This window comes from Aaosphaeria arxii (genome assembly GCF_010015735.1).
Source record: "Aaosphaeria arxii CBS 175.79 unplaced genomic scaffold BU24scaffold_16, whole genome shotgun sequence".
NCBI classification, from domain to species: Eukaryota; Fungi; Ascomycota; class Dothideomycetes; order Pleosporales; genus Aaosphaeria; species Aaosphaeria arxii.
Genome location: NW_022983489.1, coordinates 355,259 through 381,269, shown reverse-complemented (window position 1 = coordinate 381,269; position 26,011 = coordinate 355,259). Strand labels below are relative to the sequence as shown.

Genomic DNA, 26,011 nt, shown 5'->3' with positions numbered 1-26,011 from the left:
TTTGCGGTCGGAATCTCATCCAATAAAACTGAGCAAAGCCAAACTCACAAATTGTACTAGGCCTCCTTTTGGAAGTTATCTTGGAATATTTGGCGCTTGGCCGGTGGATCAATCGGGCACGGATGAATACAACAGCCCGAAGGAATGATGAGATGAGGAACCAATACCCAGGTACTTTACCAGCCAGAACTGGGGAATAATTCTCAATCTACCGGGGCATGCTCTTCTTCTATATAGTTTACTGCTTATTATGTGGACCCGAAGATAGAATATTATACCAAAAATTTCCTAGGAGTATGTAGGTGACTGCGAGCTGAAACGAGAGAGTCAGCTTAAACGGTATTCTTCCTCTTTCGGAACTAGATCGTCCCGACTAAATGTACCTTGTAGGATCAACAGGTACATCTAGAGCCATCGATTATTTCCTACTCCCCAATAGTTACTTCTCCGGTGTCATAGTAACAAGGGAGTCGATCAGATATAATACAAGAAAGCTGATGTCCCATAATTGATCGTTTTGGGATCGTTGCGCAACTTAGGTTAGCTAAGACTATCAAAGCAATTCTGGCCTTAGTATAAACATTTGAGTCCGATTATTGAGATTAAAGGATTTGATTATTAAAGTGAATACAGACAAGAAAGGCAAATTCCAATGGACCAATTTGTTGATTCGGTGCCAATACAAGAACCAGCATTGAATATATATGCTTTTTTATGTCTTTTCTTTTTTTCCATTTCTCCAGCAAGTCTTGGAAAGCCTTTTACTGACTTGAAACGCCTTGCTGAAGTGCTTCCTTCAACCCTTGATCGACCCGGCCGAGATAATCTACAAGTTGGTCAGCACCAATATTTGGACCTAGGGAAGACATGCAAAGATTGCTAACTTACCGATAACTCGCTTCTGAAGTGTTGACGGTAAGTCTTTGATCGTTGGAATTATACTGTGCAAGAACTGCTTCTTGCCATTTGGTTCATTGCAGATGATCTCCCACAATTCTCGAGCTTGAACAAAGTCCTTGTCTGTTACAGACGTTGAAAAGGCTGTCGTATGTCCAGACAATTTCCCTGGCATTGGAGTCTGGCTGCGGTTGCTGAGTCTGACGGGACGCAGCTCGGACCGGATGTAGTCAGGGTCTCCTCCATAATTGCCATTCATTGTGGAAGGGCCGTCGCGGACGTAGGGGGCATATACAGCATTGTGAGGCCGGTTTGGGGGAAGTTGGAAGTAGTTGGGACCAACCCGATATCGTTGTGCGTCAGGGTAGCTGAACATTCTCGCTTGAAGGACTGTGCTGCATTAACTCTGGTGACACTGAATCATAGATCATGCGAGACATACCTGGATCGGCAGATGGTCCTATACCAGGCACCATATTTGAAGGGGAGAAGCATGCTTGCTCGATGTCTTGGAAGTAATTATCGGGCTGAACAGTATCAGTATCAGTAACATTATCCTCAGTATAATTTAAGACGCTTACATTTTTGTTTAGGGTAATGCGACCAACTAAACGCAAGGGATACTTATCGAAAGGCCACGTGTAGGTATCGTCGAAGATGTCGACCGGTGCATTCTCAACTTCCTCAGGCTTGATTACCTGGATGTAAACTGACCATGTCGGGAAATCTCCCTTTTCAATAGCGTTGAAGAGATCTTTGGTAAGATAGTCTGGATCCGTCCCAGCTAATCGGAGAGCCGTATCTCCGTCCATGGTCTTGATACCCTCGTCCGGCCTATAATGCCATTTTACGTAGACATAACTTCCATCCTAAGTTGTGTCAATGAAGCTCCAAATACAGGTATAAAGTAGATGGTCTGGCTTACAGCTCGGTTCAGACTGTAGGTATGCACACTAAAGCCATTGATGTTTCTCAAGGAGGCTGGAATACCACGCTGACCGAAGAGGTGCATCAGAGCATGGATACCTTCTGGATTGTTGACATGGTAATCCCAAAACATGGCAGCATCAGCTGTGTTCGTGCGAGGATTCTTCTTGTGACTTCTGTTCATCGAGGGGAATTTGATTGGGTCACGAATGAAGAACACTGGCAAGTCATTGAAGACGAAGTCATGCACGCCTTCCGCGGTGTAAAACTTGGTAGCCCAGCCACGAACATCTCGAACCGTATCGCTCGAACCTTTCTCGCCGCCGACAGTCGAGATTCGAGTTAAGAGCTTGGTCTTTTTCCCGACACCGGTCAGGAAATCCGCATCAGTCAAGTCGGAGATATCTGCAAGCACTTCGAATTCTCCAAAAGCGCCGGCTGCTTTGGCATGCACAGTCCTGTAGAGGGATTAGCCTGGTCATCATGGTTGCCGTCTATGAGCTTGGATATTCACGATGCGTACCGTTCGGGAATGCGTTCGCGTGCAAAATGTGCTAAGACTTCTACAAGTTGCACGTCGCTCAAAGCGACCAGCCCTCCATTGGTATTGCCGTAACGAAGTTCCTGAGCGGAACCTGGGTCTCCGCTTGGCTGACCTTAATGGGCAAGAAGAGTTAATACCTTATCCTATAACAGTACTTGCGAGTTCTATGTGACTGACCGTTTGCGAGGGTAGATAAAGGATTCATTGTGGTAGCCTTGAGCATAAACATGTAAGTTGGCTGTGCATATGGGCAAGGTCATCGTAGCAACTTACCATGGTGAATTGGTGGTGTTTCGGACTTCTTGAAATACAAAAGGAAGTATTCTTGTGTAGCCGAATTCCTTTATGCAATCCGCTGGTGGTAATGATATATGTACCTTGTAGTTCTCTTGAAGACGATAAAGTTGGAATTGGTGACGATGATAATAGAAGATTGTAGTTATTCTTTGTGGCACTTAAACATTTTATATCATAGCCTTCTCAAACCTCAAGTCGAGCACAGGTTTACTTGTGCAATGATGATTGCGTACTCGTAACAAGATCTCAATGCCAGAGCATTTATCTACGGAGCGGAGCAAACTCGGTGCCAGGCGAGGTTCGAGGGTTCTCCGCCCGGGGATAAATGGGAGAAAGAAGTGGCCTGTGCAGAAGTCTACGACCCTGGTACGGGATATGATAAACATACGAGTATGAGGTAGGTGGATAATTGATCCTATGAGATCCCTCGTAGGATAGCTACCCGTAGTCACTCTATAAGCACCTACGTCACGCCTGCATCCGTATAAGGCCTTGCGAGGTATCTGGAACAGCTCCGAGCTTCATGCGGATCGATGGGTGCATGCCGTAAAGTAATGCACTCGTCCTGATTCGGACATTTCATGATACACACAATTAAGCGCACGAATCTGCTGCCAATGATTTGCTTCGGAGGTAATGTTGGGATCTAGATCAATTACCGTAAAGGGTTTGAACGCGCTGCAATCTATTTTCGCATGTGCTAAGCTAAGCATCCGCAGCGTTCCCAACGGGTGCACAACATGTCATAGCAAGACGCCCACGGATGCGCTCGGAAAGTATACGAAGGCGGGGTACAAGTGCTCTAGTTCATAAAAACGCCGCTGGTACAGAGATCTATCATTTTTGAGCACCCCACTGAAGTATCACTGCTTTTTTCAATTGGGTGAAAGTGACAATTCATTCAACAATCATGGCGGCACCAAAGATCACCAACCGCCCTGGGGAGTGGAAGATTGAGCAAGGCATGTCCGGTGCTGAGCTTCCAGTGCTAGACATGACGGGCTCTCAGATCAGAACTCTTGCCCCTCAGACCTTTCCAGCGCCCGCTAAAGACGAGGAAGCCCTTAAGTCTATCGGTGATCGTGATGCACTGTTTAAGATGGAACGGAAGGGATGGAAAGGGTATGTTCTGCCAGCGAGCCCCACAGGTGTCCTATCTATTTGGTTGTGGTATCGTGCTGATTCACCGTAGGTTCGTAGAGTGGGAGAACTACCCAGACAAGAAGGCCATAGCCCGGAAGATCCTGACTTCTTACACTTGGCCGCCAAATCCAGAATTCCAACTTGGTCCTATCCCAGCTACTAACCCAGTGCTTCCTGGGATACGCTGGAAGATGTGGCACCATGCCATCGGAGGGGAACTACAGACCGTACCCGATGACTCGTGGGACCTTGTTCAGAAGGAAAAGCACCCTGAAATGCTCCATCTTCTTCAATTCCCCTATAACGGCGAGCCCCCCAAGCGTCTCGTCACTGACAAAGCAATCACTCCTAATTCATTGCACTTTGTCAGAAATCATGGCGGCATTCCCATCATCGACTCAGAGGATTTTAGCTTTGACATGGACGGCCTTGTAGCCAATCCAAGGTCATTCACTTTGGACGAGCTCATGGACGAATCAAAGTTCCCTCGAGTTGAGACAACTGTCACTATTCAATGCTCTGGCACTCGGCGTATCGAGCAAATCCTCAAGTACCCAGGTCAAGGTGATGAAGTTCCTCAAGCACCATGGGCCGAAGGTGCTATCGGCACTGCTCGCTACGCTGGCATCAGCTTGAAAAAGGTGATCAAGGCTTGCGGAGGTTTGATTGATGGTGCTAAACATCTGGAATTCTATGGAGCCGATACCTACTTCAAGGACGACAAAGTCATGAACTATCTTGTCAGCGTGCCGTGGTCGAAGGTGAAGGCAAACGAAGTGCTGCTGACCTGGGAAATGAACGGGGAGCCTCTACCCAGGATTCACGGATATCCTCTCCGTCTTGTGGTTCTGGGCTATATTGGCGCCAGAAGTGTCAAGTGGCTCTACCGTATCAAAGCAATCAAGAACCCAAGTCTGGCACCAGTGCAGAGTCAAGAGTACCTCTACTTCCCCCAGCAAACTGGAAAGCACAACTTGAAGTTCACTGATGGCATCCAAATCCAGGAAATGCCAGTCAGCTCTGCGATCATGTCGCCTTGGACAAAGCAGGTCGTCATCCATAACGGTAAAATACAATGCAATGGATGGGCTTACTCTGGCGGGGGGCGCTGGCCAGAGCGTGTAGAGCTGTCCATGGATGGAGGATTCAATTGGTACACAGTACCTCTGGAGAATCTTTCTGAAAAGCGCAAATGGACCTGGCGTACTTGGAAGTTCGAACTTCCTTGCGATGTCGAAGGATGGGTTGAGATTGTGTGTCGCTGTTGGGACAACGCACTAAACACGCAGCCCTCGAACGTACGCACTTCCTGGAATTGGGGATTGCACGTCACAAGTTCTTGCCACAGGATTAGCGTGTACAGTATCAACAAATCACGACCAAGGACAAAGGCCCGGCTGGAGGAGTTCGAGAAAGCAGGCGTTCCAATTGCGCCTATAACAGTCCCCTATGCTTTCTCTCCTCAGAGTTGGGAAGAGTATAATCAGTTCTGGGACAAACATGATCCGCGTGACGTAGATGAGTAGACCAGCTGGAGTATACACACGAAGTAGTAGGATTGTACCTATCTATTTACGTTCTTCTTTGCTCATTATCGTTACGCCCTCTGAGATGTCTCCACAGATACTTTTAAACGATGAAACTACCTCAACCTTTTGTATTGAGTAGACGTTAACGAATTCACTTCATGTTCTTTGAATATCAGCTCAATCCCCCCATTCTGCTTCATCCCCGTTTCTACCGCTACGGCAACATGAAGGGCACACGAGACAGGTTATACAATATCCCTTCCACATCATCTATGATATTTATTTTGATCTCCCGGTATAATATCTAGCATCTACAGTATGCAGTCAGATCTGAGGGGAGAGGAGATTTAGTTCTGAGGTAAGTACGTTTCAGTGGCATTGTCTAACGTTCGAACCTGTAGGGGATTGTATTTTGCGAGAACATGAACTGGAATCTGGACAACACTCTTCCAGGCCATACGCGATCTGTCATTCACAATACGAATAGTTGATCTCTGAAATAAAAACATCGGGCTTCTCAGCATGCTAACATTGGCTGATAACTGGGTAATGGAAGGAATCTACCAGGGTGAACTGAAAATAACTTCGGCTTTCAGATTGGACTTGAATGCAATGTTAAGGAACACTGCACTTCGACTGCTACGACATTATTGGACACTGCATTCTTCAATACTAAGTACCCATTTACAAGTCATACCGAGAAGGTGGCAACCTGGAATTTCTAATGTATGTATGGAGTGGCTGATCTAAACCATGGACTGTATGTGGCAGACATGTGGACGAGCTTCTATGCTTCTAGCCCCTCGTTACCCCACATCCCGACCTCTGGTGTTTTGATGACGGGTTCTAAGAACTCTTAACTCCACCTACCCAGTCAACGGAAAGTCTGATTCGCTAGAATCTTATTGTCTGCATTCCAATCTGACTTGAATATCGTTGATCACGCATGATAACACCACGAATAGCACTACGATCCGAGTGGGTCTCGGTAGCATCTGCGCCGAGCAGTTCTATTAATCTAATCCGAATTCACCTGTCGAGGCTACTACTTCCCTTTTCAGTTGACTGTCAAATCCCCACCAGATAAATCAAAAGTGGAGGGATCATTACGGCTACAGAATAATCCACCGATTTTATAGTCCACATAATCGAAACGCTCATCCCTTCCCCTCTACCTCTCCTCGGAGTTCGTGTCCCGGACCTTAACCTATCCACCATGTCTTTGGCCGTCACTCGTTGTGGCATACACGCGTTTCACGAACATCTCGGCATCGACGTTGACAAGATTCGTCTCTTTTGGGTTCTGCATTCTGAGCGCGAGCATGCGAAGCAGGTAGCATATCGTGTGGAGGTGTCCAATTCTCCGGAGTTCGTCACCCCGCTCTGGGACTCGTCAAAAGTCGAAGGATCACAACAACGTAACATCTTGTGCCAGCCGGATGGAGGATTTGCATCTGCAAGTTTTCACTACTGGCGCGTGACCATATGGGACGATGAAGGAAAACAGAGCAAATCTGGTGTTAATGAATTCTTTACAGCGTATCCTCGGTGTAATGGGCTTCTTCCACCTTACAGCATGAACCAGACCTATGTAAATACGACGTAAACTGATCATACGAAATAGATGGTAAAGTTGACGAGCCCATAGATGCCACATACCAGCCTCATATTCCGAACGTGGTTTGAAGATGAGCCGAATAGATGGAAAAGCGTGTGGATTGGCGACAACGGCGACAAACCGTTCTATGTCCGTAAAGCAATTGACCTGCCACGAAAACCATCACGAGCCATTGCGTTCGCCTCTGGACTTGGACATTTCAACTTTGTGTGCAATGGAGACCCCGCTGCTGCCAATGAGCATGTGCTAGATCCAGGTTGGACGAACTATCACAGGACAGTGCAATTTGTCGCCTACGACATTTCCAACAACCTTCGAGAAGGGGAGAACGTGCTCGGAGCACATGTCGGCAACGGCTTCTATGCTGGTGACCAGGGAGAAGATCGTTTCTTTTGGCCTTGCTACGAAGACAACACGTATGTCAGATATGGCAACGAACTCTGCGTCTTCCTAGAGCTACACCTATTCTTCGAGGATGGAAGCCGAGAAACTATAATCACAGGCCCGGACTGGAAGATCAGGACGAGTGCTACGACTCTTGCAAATATTTATTCATCCGAGACCAAGGACTTCCGACAGTATCCGGTTGGCTGGGAGCATCCTGGTTTCATTGAAGATGAGGAGTGGAAGAATGCAACGCCTGTTACTGGGCCAAGAGGAAAGTTGAAATACCAATCTCAGCCACCCGTGATCCTTCATGAGACTTTCGAGCCAGTTGATACGAAAACTCTTGAGCCAGGCATTGTCAGCTACGACATGGGTCAAAACATGACTACAATGGTCAAAATTCAAGTCAGTGGAAAGGCTGGCTCGGAAGTCATTGTCCGCTTCTCGGAAACGATTGATGATAGCGGCAGGGTTTTGATGCCGGACCCGCTGTTCAAACAATTCGAAACTGGCGTGTTCTGCAAATTCACACTGGCGGGCACAGGCGTGGAGACTTGGGAGCCAGATTTCTGCTTTACATGCGCCCGTTACATCCAAGTCGAAGGCGTGTCTATCGAGGAAGGTCAAGATTTTCCTGTCATCCATTCTTTGGTTTCCCGTCATGTCTCATCTGCAGCGCCGAAGCTCGGGTCGGTCGAAACGGACAAAGAAGATGTCAACGCCCTGATCAAAATGTGCTACTGGTCCTTCGTCAGTAACATGTTCAGCTACCATACCGACTGTCCTCAGATGGAAAAGTTTGCTTGGCTGGAGGTGACACATCTGCTTGCTCCCGCATCACAGTATATCCGCGACATGGAATCTTTGTATTCGAAAATATTAGACGACATGGTTGATGCCCAAGAGCCGAACGGTCTTGTGCCCACCATGGCTCCAGAAATAAGATACATGTGTGGCCCGATGCACGACACTATTACCTGGGGCGGCGCAGCTGTATTGTTACCAGAGTTGCTTCGCTTCTATTACGACTCGACGCATGTATTTGAGAAGCTATTCGAGCCATGCGTACGCTACATGGAATATATCAAGACCAAGGAGCGTGAAGGAGGTCTCATAGAGCACGGACTGGGAGATTGGGGTCTCCGTGTAGCGTTTGGGAATAACCAGGCGAATATAGAGACAGCGATCTACTACTGCTGTCTACGCAACATTCAGCGTATGGCACGAGAACTCGGGCGGGACTCGTGCGAGAAGCGGTTCGCCGACTGGGCAGACCGAATCTACAAGGTATACAACGAGCACCTCCTTGTCACTGACAAAAAGCTCTACCCCTACGCCTTCTACACATCGCGCGACGAGCCGGGCAAGCAGGACCGGAACATGGTCGCACAAGCATTCGCACTGCAATTCGACCTCGTCCCCCACGAGCACGTTGCTGATGTGCAGAAAGCGTTCCTCGAGGGCTGCGCCGCGGCAAACAATCGGATCCAAGCCGGTGAGATTGGACTCAAGTTCCTGTGGAACACGCTTGCAGATCTCGATCGGCCAGACATCGTACTTGAGATGGCGCGACAAGAGGAACATCCCAGCTACATGCGCTTCATCAGGCGGGGAGAGACTACGCTCAACGAATTCTGGCAGGATGCTTGTCGTAGTAAGAGTCACGACATGTTAGGCACTATCTACGAATGGTTCTACGAGGCTGTCCTGGGTCTCAAACCCGAGAGCGAGGCGTACAGGACGTGGACTGTCAAGCCACCGTTTAGAAGCGAGTTTCGACACGTCAAAGGCTCGATGGAGTGCCCGTATGGGAAGATTTCCATTGAGTATAACAAGGAACAATCGGGAGATGAAGATGTTGTCACGATGAATATATCGGTACCGACGAGTACAACTTGTTTCTTACTACTCCCTCATGTATCCAGCTCAGTCAAATTGGAAAGAATAAGTAAGACGTTCATTGCGGTCAGTTCGAGATGGGGGCAGAGAATAGGTATCAAGCCAGGTCACTATAGACTACAGATAAGACCGTAGAGAACAACATCGTGGATTCGTTTGCGATGCAAGATATATTGTATTTAGTGACTTTGTCATGCCCTACTGGGGGCACAGCTTTATCTTTAGATACATAAGAAGCCCATTGCCACGCACCATGCCTGATGGGTACTTTTTTCATGGTTTCCGAGACTTTGGTGAACGAAAACTCGGCATAAATCAATCGAACTTCACTATCAGAGACAGGCCAGCGAAAGTCGAGGATGACCTTAAATTATACTGAAGCTCGAATTTGTTTTAGCATTCATCAGTCGTGCCATACAAGGCAGGCGTCATTATCTAATTTGGCTGTACCCAAATAGTCCCTGGGTGGTCTTCAAGTTTCTAAATCATAGAGCAAGCAACCCCCTGTCCGGAAATTATACACGAATGCTTTCCCGCCCTCTCCACTTCTCACATTGCCAGCCTCAGCTTCATCCTTCCAACGGGCAGCATAACGTCGCAGGAGGTCATGCAATTCCTGTAGGTACTTCCGCTCGGCCAGTGGAACACTTTGGATAGCTCTGCGCCATGTTTCCGGGTCTCCCAGCCTGGTCTCCCGGATCAGATTCATTATTTCGTCCTTCGCCTCAAATGCTGCAATAGGTGCGCCCTGGAAAGAAGAAAGGAGCTCGGTTGACCGTGCCTGGGCAGTCTCAACGATTGACCATTTACTACTCTTTTTAGAGCGATGGTGTGATATGAGAACATCGACGTTGGCTTTAGAGGCAACCGTTGCCGTAGGAGTAGTAGAGATAGCCTTTGTATTTCGTTGAGCGGCGGTACCTTCCCGTGCATCACGATCGCGTAGCTCGTTTCGAAGATAATTGAGCAAGTCTGCAGAGCGGAGATCGGTATCTTCCTTCTTTGCAATACTTTTGACTTTGAGATCTGGCTTGTCGGGAGCAATACCATGCTTGATGACGATAATCCAACTATGTCGGTCGTCACGGTAATGTCTTAGGACATCTTCGATAGAGTGAGCATCGATCGAGAGCTCCGCAGTGAAACCATGAGAGATCAAGCCAGCTGCCATCTTCACGCCCGTGGATCTCAGCACAGCTGAATCGAAGCTGGCGACTAGACAATCGCATCTACGAGGCATCCAAGACACTGCAGACGTATCCTCCTCGGTGTGTTTCTTGAGAAAGGTTGTCTTGTCTGGCTTCTTCAGATATCGCACCATGGCGTTGACGAGGCGATCCCAACCAAGATTCATGCCAACACCGTGGTATCTAGCAATCTGTTGACCTCGGCCCTGCGCTTTGGGTCGATATTCTTCGATAAGGCGATCGTAGCGGCCTCCCGCAGCCAGGACTTCGCGTTGCTTCCCATCGAACAGACATTGGAACAGAACCCCACCCTTGTAGAATTTCTCATTGAAGCTGCTGAGTACGTTGATGTATACCTTCCGTTTGATGTTCCAGTGTTTCATGTAATTGACGACGGAGCTCAGATGGGCAAATATTGCGTGGGTGCGGTCAAGATATCTCGTTCCAACGAAGATTCGACGCAGCTTGGCAAATGCTTTCTCGGGTGTATCTCTCCAGTCGAACCGAGCTAGATCGTCCAACGAAGTCGAGGAGACCCCAACATCCGGACCTCGGAGTTCGTTCTTGATCTTTTGCCAGTTGTACTTCTGTATGTTGAGTTTGCTCAAGATCTCCTTGACAGCTGGACGTTGCAGCGAATCGATCCTACAAAAGTCCATCACTATTTCTAGGAGTTCTGTGTGATTCAGATGGAAGCACATTTGTGTGGATGAAAGGGGTGGGAACTCATCAATCACTTCATCAATGACCTTGAGAACTTCGGCTTCTTTCAATGCAAGGTCGAGTGTGTCCTCCGATAGAATGTCAAAATCAGCCTCTCCGTTACTACGTGGGGCACCTCCAGTGTAGCTGTCACGGTAGACAGAGCTAATTGTGAATGTTTTCTCGATGTAAGGTGCTCCGCGTCCGATGCTTCTCGCAAATGGAAGAGTGAGGTCAAACGGCAATTGCACGAGTGTACCTGATGGATCGAACAGTTTCACGACATTCTTGTTGGTGTAATGTTCCGACCATGGTAAGAGCAAGGGTCGTTGCGACTCGACCGCGCCGTGCCCTCGGAATACCGCGGTTAATCTTTCCTTCACTAGAGATTGAAGGAGAATATCATTCGGCTTAATGTCTTGCGTGCCTGTACTAGTAGCAATATCCCAGGTGAAATCCTTCGCTTGTGTGTCCGGCTTCTGCGAAAACAAGGCTGCCAGCATTTTGGCATAATGTGGCGAGTTTCGATCGGACAGGGCCTTCAAGGCTTCTTTTACAGCGTTGTCTTCGATTTGTACTGGCACCTTTCCACTTCGCAGAAGTTCTTCGCACCCAGGTCGTTCGCTTGGTCGGTGGCTGATGAGGGATGTGATGAGGCTTCCTTGGGCAGCTTTCTCCGGAGAGTTGAGGTCCTCGGGTAGGTCGTGTTTCCTCTCTCGAAGCTGTCTGATAACGAAGTCGCGTTCCATGGCTGTTTTCAGCGGATGACACATCTCGAAGAAGATGATGCCGAGCGAATACATGTCCACTTTGTCAGTGTAGTTTCCAGCAACGCCTGATCGAAGCTCTGGAGCAACGTAGAGTGCAGTGCCAACACTGCGTGTCATATCTCCGCCGTCTGCTTGGCTTCCCGCGACTTTTCGATCAGTGCTTTGGTACTGCCCAATCGTGGCTAGTCCAAAATCTCCAATCTTTGGTGTCTTCGCAACGTCAATAAAGATATTGTCAGGCTTCAGGTCTCTGTGAATGATGCCGTGACCATGGATGTGGGCCAATCCTTCCAAAATCTGGCGGAACAGTCTCCATGCCTCATCTGGATCTTCGTATAGGTCTCGACGTATCACATCGCGCAAGGTCTGCTTCTCGCAGAATTCCATCTGGATGTAAAGTATTGTCTTTACAGGACGTGATGGGATAGAACTTGACGCTGTGCGTTTCTTGGCAATCAAAGATCGTGTAGATGTAGATTGTGCATCATCCTCTTTAGAAAGAGTTAGTAAAGCCAAAAAGAGAGCGCAATATTGCTTACCAGAATCAGAGCCGAATACAATTGCATCTTCGTCGCCATTGAAGGATTCTTCGTCGGACCCAAATTGAATCCGCGGATGGCTCGAGCTGATAAAGTCCAGCCCTCCCGTACTTCGGCTCCATGCCGGTTCGTCTCCTGAACCTCCATCCGAAGCTTCCGAACCTGAATTCGAGTCACCTTCTGTAAAAGTAGTCGAGGTATCGTCTTCAGCATCCAGTGTGCCTGGTCCTTCTTCATCCAGGAAGGCTCCGTAGTACCGAACAACGCACGGATGATTCAAACGAGATAGAAGCATGACCTCTGATAGAACCTCTGTTAGTGCTGAAGCCGATTTCTGTCGTATTTTCTTGATAGCATAGATGCTACCATCGAATCTATTACGAGCCTTGACAACCTCACCGTAGCCACCCTTTCCTAACCGGCCAATTTCAACCCACTCGCTCGCATATCGAGTGGAGGGCACCGCGCCATTGGAAGACTCACGCCGTAAACGATGATGCGGAGTCCACGATATGGAGGAATGTCGTGACCTGCCTGGCGTTGACGGATGTTCGTAGACAGAGACATCGTCTCGAAGAAACTCGCAAGGGATGAGCTCGAAGGGAGACGGACGTTTCTTGGGGTCCGGCTTGAAGAACTTCCGTAATATTTCCTGAAGCGCCTCCGAGCAGCCGAGTGCATCGGATAGATCCTTTGGCGAGTTGTATTTCTGAGGGACATCCAGTCCGAACAGCATTTGAAGAAATACAACGCCAAGATCCCACACATCAGTCTTCCTGGTTCGACGTGCATCTTGTGTTAGTTCCGCAGGCACCCAAAACGCGGTCCTAGATGTTGTGAAAGCTTGTTCGCCGCGGCCCAACGCGTTGAGGTTGTGAAGGCTCTGCTGAAATCCTGCATCCGCCAACTTTACGGTAATGTTGCCTGTGGGTGCTTTTTGAAGAAGGATATTGTGGGGGTGTATTCGTTTATGGATGACTCCATTCCGGTGGTAATAATCCAGGGCCTCGAGCAGCTCAATGGTCCATGATCTCACTTTGCCAACAGCAATGTCGCCATCGTCTTCCAACTTTTCCCCTAATGAGCCTTTGCCTGCATATTCTGTCAAGACATTGATTTCCCAGCCTCCACCGGCTATGTGCTCAATTTTGAAGTCATAAACGCTCATTATTGCCGACTGCCTGAGACGCTTGATATCTTCCATCTCCTTTTCGAATTCCACAATGGCTTTCTTCAATTGGATCTCCGCGGCAGGGTCAATGCTACTGGTACGCATGCGTTTCAAGACCATGGTAAGACATTGGTCGCTCCTAGCGGGCTTCACTAGAAGGGTTTCCGTAACCGACCCAGACCGGAAAGGTATGAGACCATCAACAGCTGTGAATTCCATCTCTTTGCCATCGTCCTGGAAATTGATGATCCTATCAAAAGAGACTTGGTTACAGGTGTTCCCTTGAGGAAAATACGAGGTCGGGGTGTGTCCGCTTGCACGGTGTTTCCGCTTGGCCATCTGTTCTTTACGCCGCATCTCATCGTGGACCATTTGCTGAAGCGCTCTCTCTTCCTCGGCCTTCTCTTCCTCTCGTTTCTTCTGAAGCTCCTCTTCATGCTTCTTGGCTAATTCGGCGGTGGCGGCTTCCTGGACTGCCCGTTCTGCCTCGAGATTCTCAAACGCGCCGTCATTTTCACGAATCGTAAGATCGTCTTCGAGAATCTCTTGAATAGTGCTGGCAATGTCGTAAATCATGACCTCTCCGACGATCTCCTTTGGCCTAGTGACTAAGAGTTTTTCTAATCTGTTCTTCGTCTTTTGCCGTAGTCGACCAAGACCCTCTAATGATAGTGTTGGTAACGACTTTGGATACGTAGCAGTCAGCTTAGCCGTCAGTATGACCCAAGTCTCGTCACTAGAGAGTGCCTTCAGTTTTAGACGTAGAGCTCGGTCTGTGGTTTTCTGTACAAATAAGTCAGTTGATGCAGCACGTGAGGACCTTTGATTAGGTCTAAATGATTTATATAATGTAGAGAGCCAGTCATGAGAGTTAGAAATATGAAACATACACTCCATGCCCCTCTGGATTCTACTTCTTCGAAATCCTCCATGTAGATGGACTTCAAGACTTCGATCTCCTCTTCCTGTGCCTGGGTATAGCCATCTGTAGGCTGGGAAGCTGACGGCGACTTGACCTGCTGGTTGAGTGCTGCATTTGGAGTCCCCATGGCAGGAGAACCATTTTTGAGTGGGGATACATTGGAGGTTTGTCTTCGAGGTGTCTTTGGCGGTGCCATATTGAGCTGTGTCGTTTTGGTGGTTACATGTCAACACGAGAAGTTGACTTTTGAAGGGGCGCACAGCCAGAGGCTGCTGCCTTTTCTCACGCTGCAGACATGACAGATCCAGGTGATTATAATAACAAGTGAAAAGTGAAAGTTGTTGACTGTGACAGCAATCACGTCTTTCACCGACCCTTCGTGGTTCGCCATGTCATTTTTGGTGGGGCAAAGATATGCATAGATGCGCCTTCCCCTTCTGGGATTAGGCCATTATTAGACCCCAGAACGCGATCGATGAACGAGTCCTGGGCAATATCATTACCTTTTCTTTGATTGACTTTGTGATTGCTATTCCGGAAATGTGCCTACTTCAATACTAAAAAGCGACGAATCTCGAGGAACTGCAGGATCTAACTTCGCTCACTCCATCCAACCGATCAAGGTGCCGATTTGAAGGCCTCAACTGTCGTTTCAACTGTAAACAAACAACCAAAACAACTTCCTCCAACTATCGCAAACGAACGAACACGGTCACTGCAACGCACAAAGAAGCGACTGTTTTCTCTCTTTCCGTCTGTGTATGATAGTGCACTTCATACGCCATGTTTTCATGGATAACAGGGCCTCGGATCACGAATGTGATCGAAGACCTCCCCCCTGGTGCGTGAATGCGCCCTCGGAGCGCATAATAGCTTCGATACTGACGTGATCAGATCCTGGAAACGAAACGACGTTCATTGATCCCCCCGACACGCCGGCGCACCAATTTGCGGTGAAAGCCTTCAAGCAAGCGATATTCGGCACGCCAGCACCGGACGACGCGATTCCGAGCAGGAGTTTAGGGAAGAAGTTATTGAGCGATACGGCCGGCACGACGAGACCCGAATTCCCTGCGCCAAAAGGAAATGCTGCGATGCCGTCGCCGTCGAAGCAACCCAATGGCATCTTGATGACACCGGGCACGGTGAATAAGGGCAGGAAAACGGTCTCCTTCGGTTCGCAGGTGATGGACAATGAGGGGAAGAAGGGGGATATCGGACGAAGCGGCATTCCAAACGACTGCCCGGGCAAGTTCCCAAGTCCATGGACACCGGGCACAGAACTAAAGGCAATGGGAGGAAGCGACAAGAAGCCGCGGACGAAGCTCACCGAAGCGCTGTACGACGCGCGATCCACGACGCAGACCAAATCGGGAGAAAAGCCAAAATCGAGAGACGACAGTGACATAACGCTCGACCTGGGTGTTCCGCGGTCAGACTCGGGCAAGTATTGGAAGGAACAGTATGAGACGTACGCCAAGAGGAGCGAGAAAGAGATGAAGCAGTTAGTTGCGAAGCACCAGGTGGCCAAGAACTATGCGAAGAAGAAGGACGAGGAGGCGACCGCCTTGACGAACCAGCGAGACGAGGAGCGGCGGCGATTCCGAAGCCGCGAACGACAGCTGGAGCAGCAGATCAAAGAGCTCCAGGAACATTTGCGGAAGGCGACCTCAGAGAAGAATGCCGCCGACATGACGAACGCGCTTCTCAAGAAGAAGATAGGAGGGCTAGAGAAATCACAGGCTACAGTCCAGACCGCCGACAAGATGCCATTCTCAATCTACGAAGACCCAAGCAAAGAACTCAGCCAGCTCCATCTCGGCCAGGCCGACGTTTCCTCCCTCGGGCGCACGCGCGGTGTCCCCGAGAACAAGGAGAACTCACCCCCCAAATCCTGGCGCACCCGCCGCCAGAGTCTGCCCAACACGTACTCGCGGCGGAAGACCATCACCGACGACGCAAACAACACCGCCGACCTCTTCGAAGCATCCGCGATCCTCAAATCCACCCTCTCCACAAGAGACACCCCCAGCCCGACGAAAGAAGCACCACACCACATACCCAAACCCCCGCTCAGCATCCGCAGCAAGCCCTCACCAAGCAGGGAAAACATACTCCTCCCATCCAGCCCGCTCCCCTTACCGTCCCCGGAGCCCGAAGCCCGTTCGTCGAAGACGAAGACGAGGACGAAGACGACTGACGACCCGTGGCTCTCCGCCATCGACGACAGCCCCCTCCCCCAGAAGAAAGACCTCCACGACCTCATGGCGGTCCCCATGTCCACAGCTCCCCCTCTCCTCGGGTCGTACTCGACGAGCAACAACAACACCACCCGCACACAAGCACGCCGCCAGGTTCGCCCCACGGCCACCACGCAAGCAGAGCCATCATCACAGCCATCAGTATCCCCGCCCCAAACCACGACAACGACAACGATGAAACCCAAAGACACAGGCACAGAAAGGCAGGATAAGGAGAAACCCACGCCCCTCCCCGTCGACCGCAAAGAGCAAGCGCGCCGGCGGTTGCAGGAGCGCAAGAACAGGAAGGGCGTTGGTATGGCTGCTGCCTCTACCTCATAATAAACAGCTGTGGTTTGTACCAAGAAGCACGGAGGGGGAAACGTGGGTTCGAAGTCAAAGGAATGGCGTTATTGGTGTAAATGGTAGGGGGTGGGGGGTGTCAGTTTTGCTGGTTTCTTGTTTTGCGCGGATATACCTCTGTCTCTATTGCTATCACTACCGATTCTCTATAGGGTTCGTGGTGCGAATAAACTCATTCTTGCTTGCCTTTTGACCAATTAATGCGTGAGTGGTAGTGCTTCATCTGTGAAGGGGCTTCTGAGAGAGTACCGGCAACAAAGATGATGCTGCTGTAAGCGGATAGATGTGTGTAGTCAATTGAAAACATATTAGTAGAATAGAGTGAGATCATAATCATATTACTTTGGCAGTTTTTTTTTTAGTTTTTTTTTATATTTTCTACGGTAATGACGTTAATAGTCCATTGAGCAGCTACCTGGGATGTGAGTTGGCGTATAGTGCCGGTTTCCGCCTCCCCTCGCACGGAATGTGGAGAAGGGAAGAAGCCAAGGCTGCCATCCCGGTTCTCCTTCTCTCTTGCCTTGGCCTTGCCCAGAGGACAGGGCCCCGCCAGAGAGTCGGAGACGGACAGCGCGTACAATGAGACCCATACCATAAATATGCCAATCATGCGCCACTAGTTGTACAGCGGAAATGAAAGGAGACGGAGGGGACAAAGTGAACGACAGGACCGCCTAAGCAGAGCGGCCTGAGAGAATCGGGTGTACGTCCGTGGATATCTTTCGGGTGAAGAGGAACAGGATGCGCATAGAAAGTGGTAATCGATGGGATGATGTGCGGGTGGGGGCGTCATGAGGTCGTTTTTTGGTTCGTGTACACGGATGCCGAGAGAAGGAACACTCAGCAGGAAGCTTCAAGCGAGCTTGCTCGCCTTTAGCGGTCCTCAGCCCACTCGTTCTCGCGTCGGATCTGGTCCTCCTCCTCGGGGGTGAAGTCGTTCTGGATGTTGAAGGTCTTGCGGATCTCGTCGGGGGACTTGCCCTTGATCATGTTGGCGACGGTTTTGCAGCCGACATCGAGCAGAGCCTTGATGTCGAGGTAGTTGGCAGCCTAGCGCAGTAATGTTAGTGAGTGGAAACCCGGAATTTGGGAAGAGGGCGTTACTTACGAGAATGATCTCAAAGAGCATCTCCTGGTCGACCTGCATGAACTTCTGATCCCACTCCTCGATATCGGTTGACTTCTTACGGGAGTCGGCATCGTCGTCCTGGGAAGCGGGGGGGTCCTTGCGGTGGTGCTCGCACCATTCGAGGACCTTCTTCATGACGGCTTCATTGACCTAAGGCGGCGCGGTTAGCAAGAGTCGAAAGGAAAGCGGACAAGATGCGAAGTTAGTACTTACGTTGGGAATGGGAATGGGCTCGTTGTTATCGCCGCCCAGATCCTCGAGCAAGTTCTTGATGAGGATGGAACGCTCAGCGACGTCGCGATCCACCTTAAGGTCGGCGTTGTCGCTGGTGGTGAGGATGATCCTGGTGTCCTTCTCGGTTGTTGTGGAAGAGGAAGCCATTTTGTCTGACGGTATCTGGATGCTGGTTAAGAGTGTGGATTTGGCGTTGTATCTTGGATGGAGAGGAAAGGCTGAGGAGGAGGTGGTAGGTGAGGTTGGCGAGTCGGAAGTTGATGTAGGCAGGAGGAAGTGAGAGAGTGAGAGAGAGAGGGAGAGAGCGGCGCGGCGGAGTAGGTGTGAGTGAGTGAGTAGGTGGGTGAGGCGGGGTGGCCGCTAAACTGCTTCTGTACTTACTTACTTGGTATGGTATTGTACTACAGTCTACCAGGTCTTGTTTTGTTTTTCTGGCTGGAAAGGTACGTGCGTTGAGAAAAAGAAAGGAAGAATTGGTGCTGATGTCCGAAGTAATGAGATGATGAATTGGATGAAGAGGAATGATGAGAAGGAGAACCACCGCCTTATTATATGTGGATGGAAGTAGTGGTTATGTGTGTTTGTGCTGGCCAACAATGAGTAATGTTGTAAAGCGGGTGGATAGCGCGCATTCAGGTACCAACGGGGAGTGTTGTGAACCTAGGATGGTTGAATGAATTGTGTGAATAGAATAGTAGAGTCTAAACCCAACTTGATCGTGAAGGAGGGGAATTAACATCTACCAAAGGAACCAAAGAGAGAATGTTGCCTTGAGGCTGAAGGCAACAATGGATGTTGTTAGAGACGATGGCACCACTACACACAGTACTAACTGTGCCACCATCCTCATACTAGGTACTCCCTACGGTTCAAAACACTTTATTACTTCCTCAGCCTGCGCCAATCTCGTACTATGCTATATTCGTATAGCTGAATACAAGCCTCTGGAAACCTTTGTTCGTCCTCTTCGGTTCCTGGGATGTGACCCAGTCCAGGCAGACAAACACAAGAAACACCGATTACCCCAATCAGGTATGATGCCTTGCCTTCTGACTGTACCCTCTCGCCTGGCAAGGCTGCAGTCCAGAATGATTATTTTCGTCTTCTTGGTACTCGGTAGTGGGTATTATGTGGTTTTCATGCTTCGTGTCATTCCATCCATTCCCGACACTAATGTCGTGATACGCCAGTTCTCCTATGCCTCATCCGAACTGTGTGGTCGTACATGTAGAAATGGATACATGCATGTATATGTACCTCGTTCGCCTCATCATTGAGAAGGTAAGCCAGGTTCCACTACCTCACAAATTCTCTACGTAAGTACGATATGTGGGTCTATACTATTGGGACACGTACAAGTAATGTAATACAGACAATGCAACTACGGAGTACCAAGTAGTTGAGGAATCATTACTCTTTTTACAGATATCTTTCCACGGACACCTCGCTGCATAAACCATGGTCTACTTTGTTTTCAATCTCTCTTTCCCCTTTCCCATCAACTCATCATCAACTAGCGACCAATTGCACGCCTATAGCCATTGTCAGTTGGTGTTGTTGGATCATGGTACGTCTTGAGTCCTGTCCAGAACGGAACCACGGTGCGGCGCAGTGTCTCATCTACGTTCCTTCAAGGGACGCCGGAGGAGGAGTGGACAGCCGTCTATTTCTATTCGTGTAGTTTCCAGACGTAGGATATGAAACAAGGGATGTCTGGTTCAACTCGATTATTTACCAGGTGAGCTTTGGTTTTGATAATACACATTGCCTGTTTTCACAGAACCTCTTAAGAGGGCGTGGGATGATCCGCATTTGTGCATCACGTGACCACGAAATGCGCTGCGAACATCGCATTCCATTCACCCATCTCACCCGTCCATGTAGATATCCATTCAATCATTTCATTCAATCGTGCAACATGTGTACACTCATGTATAGAATCATACATCCATGATCTTGCAATTTCCTGATTCATCCTTTCACTCACCCTTGATATAAGTCTCCCCCCTACAGGCATCGTTCGCGGCTATTCTCAGCATTTCTCATGGGGGTACGCACATCCTCAACTACTGCCAGATGGCCTCAACTGACTGCATCCATCCATCCACCCCCATCCTCATCCCTCATTCATTGACTGCTACTCTTACTAGAGACACCATTCTCCTATTATCGTAATATTATCAAACTTCAACGACGTCAAGTCAATTTTTGTTGTTCTCCGTGCGTGGGGCGACCCTCCTATTAACGTTTGCGCCCCTCCACTCAGAGTACCTAGACAGCTACACAGTATTATTACTAGTAGAGCCTCTCCCTCCCTCCCCTATTAACGACGAGGATTATCAATCCCGCGTGGTCGTTGCACCCGTCACCCAACTATCACCCACCCTACTCATCCGTGCCATCCAACTTTTTTTCTGGATTGGACTATCACTTCTGGCGATTGATCACGCCGCTTCGTTCGAAAACGGCCGGTCCAGTCCATTTGACCTCTTCTAGTATTGATCCTTTCTCCCTCCTGACCATTAGTACAACACCACCACCACCGCGACTATCACCCGCAACTACAATAACTATTACAACTACAACCACACTCCCTACTGCGCCATGCTCCTGCGCGACCCTTCCTGCGCATCCTCAACTCTGCAGGCAGCATGTGGCGGCGCTTTTACTTCCTCTTGATTCTGGTCCGCATCTACTTTGCGCTCTCCCCCAGCTACCTCCACCCGGATGAGAACTTCCAGGGGCCAGAGGTCATTGCAGGTAGGTCCTACTGTTCCAATCTTCTGACCTTTGTTCCTCCGTTGTGCCCTACTGACTTTGTTCTCTCCCCTCAGGCCGTGTCTTCTCCTACCCCGTCCACGAAACTTGGGAATTCACTTCCGAGAATCCCATCCGTAGCACGTTCCCGCTATGGCTCGCATACGGTTGGCCCATGTACCTCCTGCGCTGGCTCTGGGAGGGGTTCGGACACGATGAGGTTTCGCCCTCGGTGGTGTATTGGACACTGCGCGTGCTGATGCTCACTCTGAGCGTCGTCTTGGAGGATTGGGCAATCCAGGAGTTGCTGCCGTCACCGCGCGCCCGACGCATTGCCGTGCCGCTGATCGCATCCTCCTACGTGACCTGGACCTTCCAGACGCATACCTTTTCCAACAGCCTCGAGACGCTGTTGGTGTGTTGGAGTCTGGTCCTAATACGACGCATTGTCGAAGACAAGGTACGAATCGAAGTTCGGTCGCGATCTACTGCCATCGGAATGCAGCTCCGACCCTTGCACGACGGACACTAACGTACCCGCGCAGAAGCGTACCAGCATCCTAGCATCATCCGTGCTGGGCTTTTTAGTCGTCGTGGGCGTCTTCAATAGGATCACATTTCCAGCCTTTTTGCTTGTCCCTTCGATCATATTGCTGCCTCACTTCCAGCGCAAGTATGATTTTCCATTCTCGAACAATTCATGTGGTCACTGACCGTGTTGACCAGACCATTCTCTCTGTTCTTCATCGCCATCGCCGCTCTCCTCACCACCTTCATCGCCATCAGCATAGACACGGCGTTTTATACCCCAGGGGACTTTGCCTTCTCGAATGTGTTCAAGCATCCTGTCGTTACACCTTTGAACAATTTCCTCTATAATTCGGATTCCGCCAACCTCGCGCAACATGGCCTCCATCCCCGCTATCAACATGTCGTCGCCAACCTCCCCCAACTCCTTGGACCGGCGTTCCTACTACTATTCTCTCTCCGTCGCTCCGACCTAAGTACAGCCCTTGTCTCTGCTCTATCTGGCGTCGCTCTACTCAGCATATTCCCACATCAAGAGGCCCGCTTCCTCCTTCCCGCCGTGCCACTCATCCTGGCCTCGATCAAACTACCCCGCCGACCATTTCCTCGACGACTCTGGATGTTTACATGGGTTCTATTCAATCTTGCTCTGGGTGTATTGATGGGCATCTATCACCAGGGCGGAATCGTCCCGGTCCAGATGCACATCGCCAAGACGAACGAGACAGTCTCCCATGCGTTCTGGTGGAAGACATACAGTCCGCCGATCTGGCTGCTGAACGGAAAGAACGAAGAACTAACCACAGTCGATCTGATGGGCATGCCGGCAGAGACGATGTTAGATCAGTTGACCGCCGTGCTTCCAACATGCGACACCAACACCACAAACCTAGCTTCCATCTACCTCATCGCTCCACGCTCAGCATACGCCCTCAAACCCTACGCAGCCGCACACAGCAGCGAGGCCATCCACCTCGAAGAAACATGGAGCTACCGCCGGCACCTCAACCTTGACGACATGGACTTCGGCGACGACGGCGTGTGGCCGACGCTCAGCCGCGTGGTCGGCGATCGCGGTCTCGTGATCTGGCGAGTGACGAGGAACTGCTTGGCCGTGCCAGATGACCAACTCCCGATATCGGCGGACGACGACTCGTCAACGCCATAAACACCAAACAAACATTTCCTATGTCATACCCATTTCTTTCCATGGCGCATCATAGGTTGGGACTCGGGTGGATCTCTCACACATGCAAAGTCAAAAGAACCAACAAGACAGGAAACAGACTCGCCGTCTGAAAAGGAAAAAGGAAACAAAAAGCAACACAACCACATGTTAATCCATCTTCCCTAGGAAGACCAAGAAACATAAAAGGATGGGGGCTTTACACCGGTATTTCCTATGTCATATTTGGGACGGACGGGAGGGGGACTGGGCTGTTTTATCTTGGGGGATTCTTGTTCTCATATTGTGTACTTGTTTACCTTTTGTTTTCTCGGTTCCTCAGGGGACGGACGCTGCTTGGTGAATTTGATACCCTCTTTTTTGCTTGTTTTTTCTTTTGAGATAAGTACTGGTAGTGTAGGTTGAACTGCTGGGTGGCGATGTAATAACTAAACACATTTTTGAGCATTCATACCGTGCTATCGAACACCCATTCCATTTTCATTCCTATCATACAAACTCGCCCTCTCCCTTCATCTCTTCACACTCACCACCCCCTCTTCGCCAACCTCTCCCCCTCCGGCATCTTCTCCGTATTAATCCCCACCATCGCCTCCCCAAGATCCATCGACACCTCGACCAAAACCTTCGGATCCTTATAATGCGTAACCGCCTGCACAATCGCCCTCGCCCTCTTCGCCGCATCCCCGGACTTAAAAATCCCACTCCCCACAAACACCCCATCGCACCCAAGCTGCATCATCAACGCCGCATCCGCCGGCGTGGCAACACCCCCCGCCGCGAAATTCACCACGGGAAGCCGCCCGAGTTCCGCCGTTTGCTTAAGCAACTCATAGTCCACCTGCAGTTCCTTCGCGTACACACGCAACTCCATCTCGTCCATGCCCTTCGCGCGCGCGATCTCAGAGTTGACGGTACGCATGTGGCGGACGGCTTCGATGACGTCGCCGGTTCCGGCCTCGCCTTTCGTGCGGATCATGGCGGCGCCTTCGGAGATGCGGCGGAGCGCCTCGCCGAGGTTGCGGCACCCGCAGACGAAGGGGGCGCGGAAGGCGTGCTTCGAGACGTGGTGGACGGCGTCGGCTGGAGTCAGGACTTCGGATTCGTCGATGTAGTCTACGCCTAGGGCTTCGAGGATCTGTACCATTGCGATTGCGTTAGCGGTCAAGCCTACCCAGTGTAATCGAAAGTTGGAGGGAGGTCCGGGGGAGGAACTTTGAGGGGGGAGAGAGGGTATGGGAAAGGGGTATATCGTACCTGGCACTCGACGAAGTGCCCGATGCGCGCCTTCGCCATGACGGGGATGGTAACGGTATCCATGATCTCCTTTATCATTTTTGGGTCGGACATGCGTGCCACGCCGCCCTGGACGCGGATGTCGGCGGGGACGCGCTCGAGGGCCATGACGGCGGCGGCGCCGGCTTCTTCTGCTATGCGAGCCTTGGGTTACGTTAGCAATCTGGGGGTTCCGGTGTAGGTGGGAAGGGGGGAGGAGGATGGGGGGAGGTTACTTGTTCGGCGTTGACGACGTCCATGATGACGCCGCCCTTGAGCATCCTGGCGAGGCCGGCCTTGACGGCGAAGGTGTTGTCGCCGTCCTGGGCGGCGGTGCCGTTGCCGTTGGTGGTGGGGAGTTCGGTGGCCATTGTGTGTGGATGTGTAGGAGGGGATCTGTCACTGTTGACGGGGAAAGAGAAGGAGAGAGAGGAGGAGAGTCTGTCTCTTCTTATATGAGAGTCAGAGGTCGACGGGAGAGAAGAAGTCAATTGAGGTGGGGAAGAGTGTGAGTGAGTGATGAGTCAATTGGAAAAGATCGAAGCAGTAAAGAAGAGTGGAGGGGAAGGCTGAAAAAAAAGTTGGGGAAAAAGGATATATAATTCTGTCCCTCCCCTCCCTCCCTCCCTCCCTCCCTCCCAAGAGTCTAATGTTCTAGGTCTCGGTCACTTAGTTAGAGAGGTACATACGAATATGAACGGGAGAAAGTGACCAATCGAGGCAATTTAATGGCGCAAACCAAGAGAAAACGAGGGTCCGACGGGCAACGGAACAGTCATAGTCTGAGATCTAAACAGGACAGGGTATACTCGTAGACTAACTGTGGTGATCTTGATGATGATTAGAGTAAATGGTAATTGACTGAATGGATGAAGATGTTCTTTTCTCCGATCCTACTCGTTCTGATAATAACCGTTGTGACACTGACATTCACACATATCCGGATACTCAATGATACCAAAGGATATCCATCCACTCAAACAACCACCTTCTCGAACCCCAATTGAAGCCACTCTAATCTCACCTAAAATATTCATATCCATCCCTCCATTCCCCGTCCTCCTAACCAACGATTGTCAAGACAGTGACAGTCAATCATACTTTTTGTCGTTCAAACTCACCCCGCCCCGCGTCCAAACCACCCCGCCATACCACCGCACTAACCCCAAAAAGTAACTCCCAAGGCCGATGGCCGCGAATTGCCGCTCCACCCCACCACCACATCGTTCGTCCGATCAGCGGAGTAAGCGTATAGGGCGTGAAAAATATATACATGTCGATTGCAGCGCCTGGAAACATGCCTGGTAGGGGAGGTGTTGTTATGGATCGATCATGCAGTCATTGATTTTCTTTTGCAATTTTCTTGGAGGGGGAGTGGTTGTAGATTTGAATGGGAGTCATTGAAAAGTTGTGCTGCAGTACGTATGAGTACCTCTTAGAACTGTATTTGCGGCACTCTGTAACTACATCTACTCGTATGTAACACTTCAATGCAAAGAGGATGCTACAGCGCCAACCCATACAGGGTATCTTTTGAGTTCTTCGTTTCGTTGCTGTTCGTATCTGCTCGTATGAATGTATGCTACCTATCCTATGCTATGCTGTTATAACTAGTATATACAGGTAGTGTCCTTTCTGTGTGTGTGAATCGATATATCCGTTCCAAACCGACCGGAGTCGGAGCTTGTCGAACGTCCCGCTGTATCCACCCCTCACCCGCCCACTAAGAGCTGTTCAGAACGACACTGTAACTGTTCATTCCGACGA

The 26,011-nt window shown here is 50.0% G+C and overlaps 8 protein-coding genes across 8 annotated transcripts; 4 read left to right on the top strand and 4 right to left on the bottom strand.

The window, feature by feature from the left end:
* Positions 1–587: 587 nt before the first annotated feature.
* On the bottom strand, positions 588–3,073 carry BU24DRAFT_429138 (catalase-domain-containing protein). The gene is made up of 8 exons (XM_033529658.1): positions 2,642–3,073; positions 2,546–2,582; positions 2,348–2,480; positions 1,823–2,282; positions 1,479–1,766; positions 1,340–1,424; positions 889–1,287; positions 588–826 (listed from the first exon to the last, which is right to left on the bottom strand). The coding sequence occupies exons 1-8, from the start codon at positions 2,642–2,644 to the stop codon at positions 762–764; spliced, it is 1,470 nt and encodes a 489-aa protein (XP_033377197.1). The 5' UTR covers positions 2,645–3,073; the 3' UTR covers positions 588–761.
* A 502-nt stretch (positions 3,074–3,575) lies between these two features.
* Positions 3,576–5,334, top strand: BU24DRAFT_415588 (molybdopterin binding oxidoreductase; the record flags this gene model as incomplete). Its single annotated transcript, XM_033526305.1, has 2 exons — positions 3,576–3,787; positions 3,858–5,334. 2 exons carry the CDS (start codon positions 3,576–3,578, stop codon positions 5,332–5,334), a joined length of 1,689 nt encoding a protein of 562 aa, XP_033377196.1.
* A 1,219-nt stretch (positions 5,335–6,553) lies between these two features.
* On the top strand, positions 6,554–9,376 carry BU24DRAFT_359559 (glycoside hydrolase family 78 protein; the record flags this gene model as incomplete). The annotated part of the gene is made up of 2 exons (XM_033524049.1): positions 6,554–6,928; positions 6,986–9,376. The coding sequence occupies 2 exons, from the start codon at positions 6,554–6,556 to the stop codon at positions 9,374–9,376; spliced, it is 2,766 nt and encodes a 921-aa protein (XP_033377195.1).
* A 226-nt stretch (positions 9,377–9,602) lies between these two features.
* Positions 9,603–14,878, bottom strand: BU24DRAFT_497747 (kinase-like protein). Its single transcript, XM_033534300.1, has 3 exons — positions 14,501–14,878; positions 12,440–14,393; positions 9,603–12,391 (listed from the first exon to the last, which is right to left on the bottom strand). The coding sequence occupies exons 1-3, from the start codon at positions 14,726–14,728 to the stop codon at positions 9,714–9,716; spliced, it is 4,860 nt and encodes a 1,619-aa protein (XP_033377194.1). The 5' UTR covers positions 14,729–14,878; the 3' UTR covers positions 9,603–9,713.
* A 170-nt stretch (positions 14,879–15,048) lies between these two features.
* Positions 15,049–17,274, top strand: BU24DRAFT_456087 (uncharacterized protein). The gene is made up of 2 exons (XM_033531416.1): positions 15,049–15,373; positions 15,427–17,274. Exons 1-2 carry the CDS (start codon positions 15,316–15,318, stop codon positions 17,112–17,114), a joined length of 1,746 nt encoding a protein of 581 aa, XP_033377193.1. The 5' UTR covers positions 15,049–15,315; the 3' UTR covers positions 17,115–17,274.
* Positions 17,275–17,876: 602 nt separating this feature from the next.
* On the bottom strand, positions 17,877–18,966 carry BU24DRAFT_92758 (S-phase kinase-associated protein-like protein 1). The gene is made up of 4 exons (XM_033534815.1): positions 18,880–18,966; positions 18,478–18,660; positions 18,244–18,414; positions 17,877–18,185 (listed from the first exon to the last, which is right to left on the bottom strand). The coding sequence occupies exons 2-4, from the start codon at positions 18,643–18,645 to the stop codon at positions 18,009–18,011; spliced, it is 516 nt and encodes a 171-aa protein (XP_033377192.1). The 5' UTR covers positions 18,646–18,660; positions 18,880–18,966; the 3' UTR covers positions 17,877–18,008.
* Positions 18,967–21,149: 2,183 nt separating this feature from the next.
* On the top strand, positions 21,150–22,951 carry BU24DRAFT_468637 (glycosyltransferase family 22 protein; the record flags this gene model as incomplete). Its single annotated transcript, XM_033532541.1, has 4 exons — positions 21,150–21,258; positions 21,333–21,715; positions 21,801–21,928; positions 21,982–22,951. 4 exons carry the CDS (start codon positions 21,150–21,152, stop codon positions 22,949–22,951), a joined length of 1,590 nt encoding a protein of 529 aa, XP_033377191.1.
* Positions 22,952–23,305: 354 nt separating this feature from the next.
* Positions 23,306–24,845, bottom strand: BU24DRAFT_429131 (vitamin B6 biosynthesis protein). The gene is made up of 3 exons (XM_033529657.1): positions 24,481–24,845; positions 24,227–24,409; positions 23,306–24,107 (listed from the first exon to the last, which is right to left on the bottom strand). The coding sequence occupies exons 1-3, from the start codon at positions 24,613–24,615 to the stop codon at positions 23,496–23,498; spliced, it is 930 nt and encodes a 309-aa protein (XP_033377190.1). The 5' UTR covers positions 24,616–24,845; the 3' UTR covers positions 23,306–23,495.
* Positions 24,846–26,011: the final 1,166 nt, after the last annotated feature.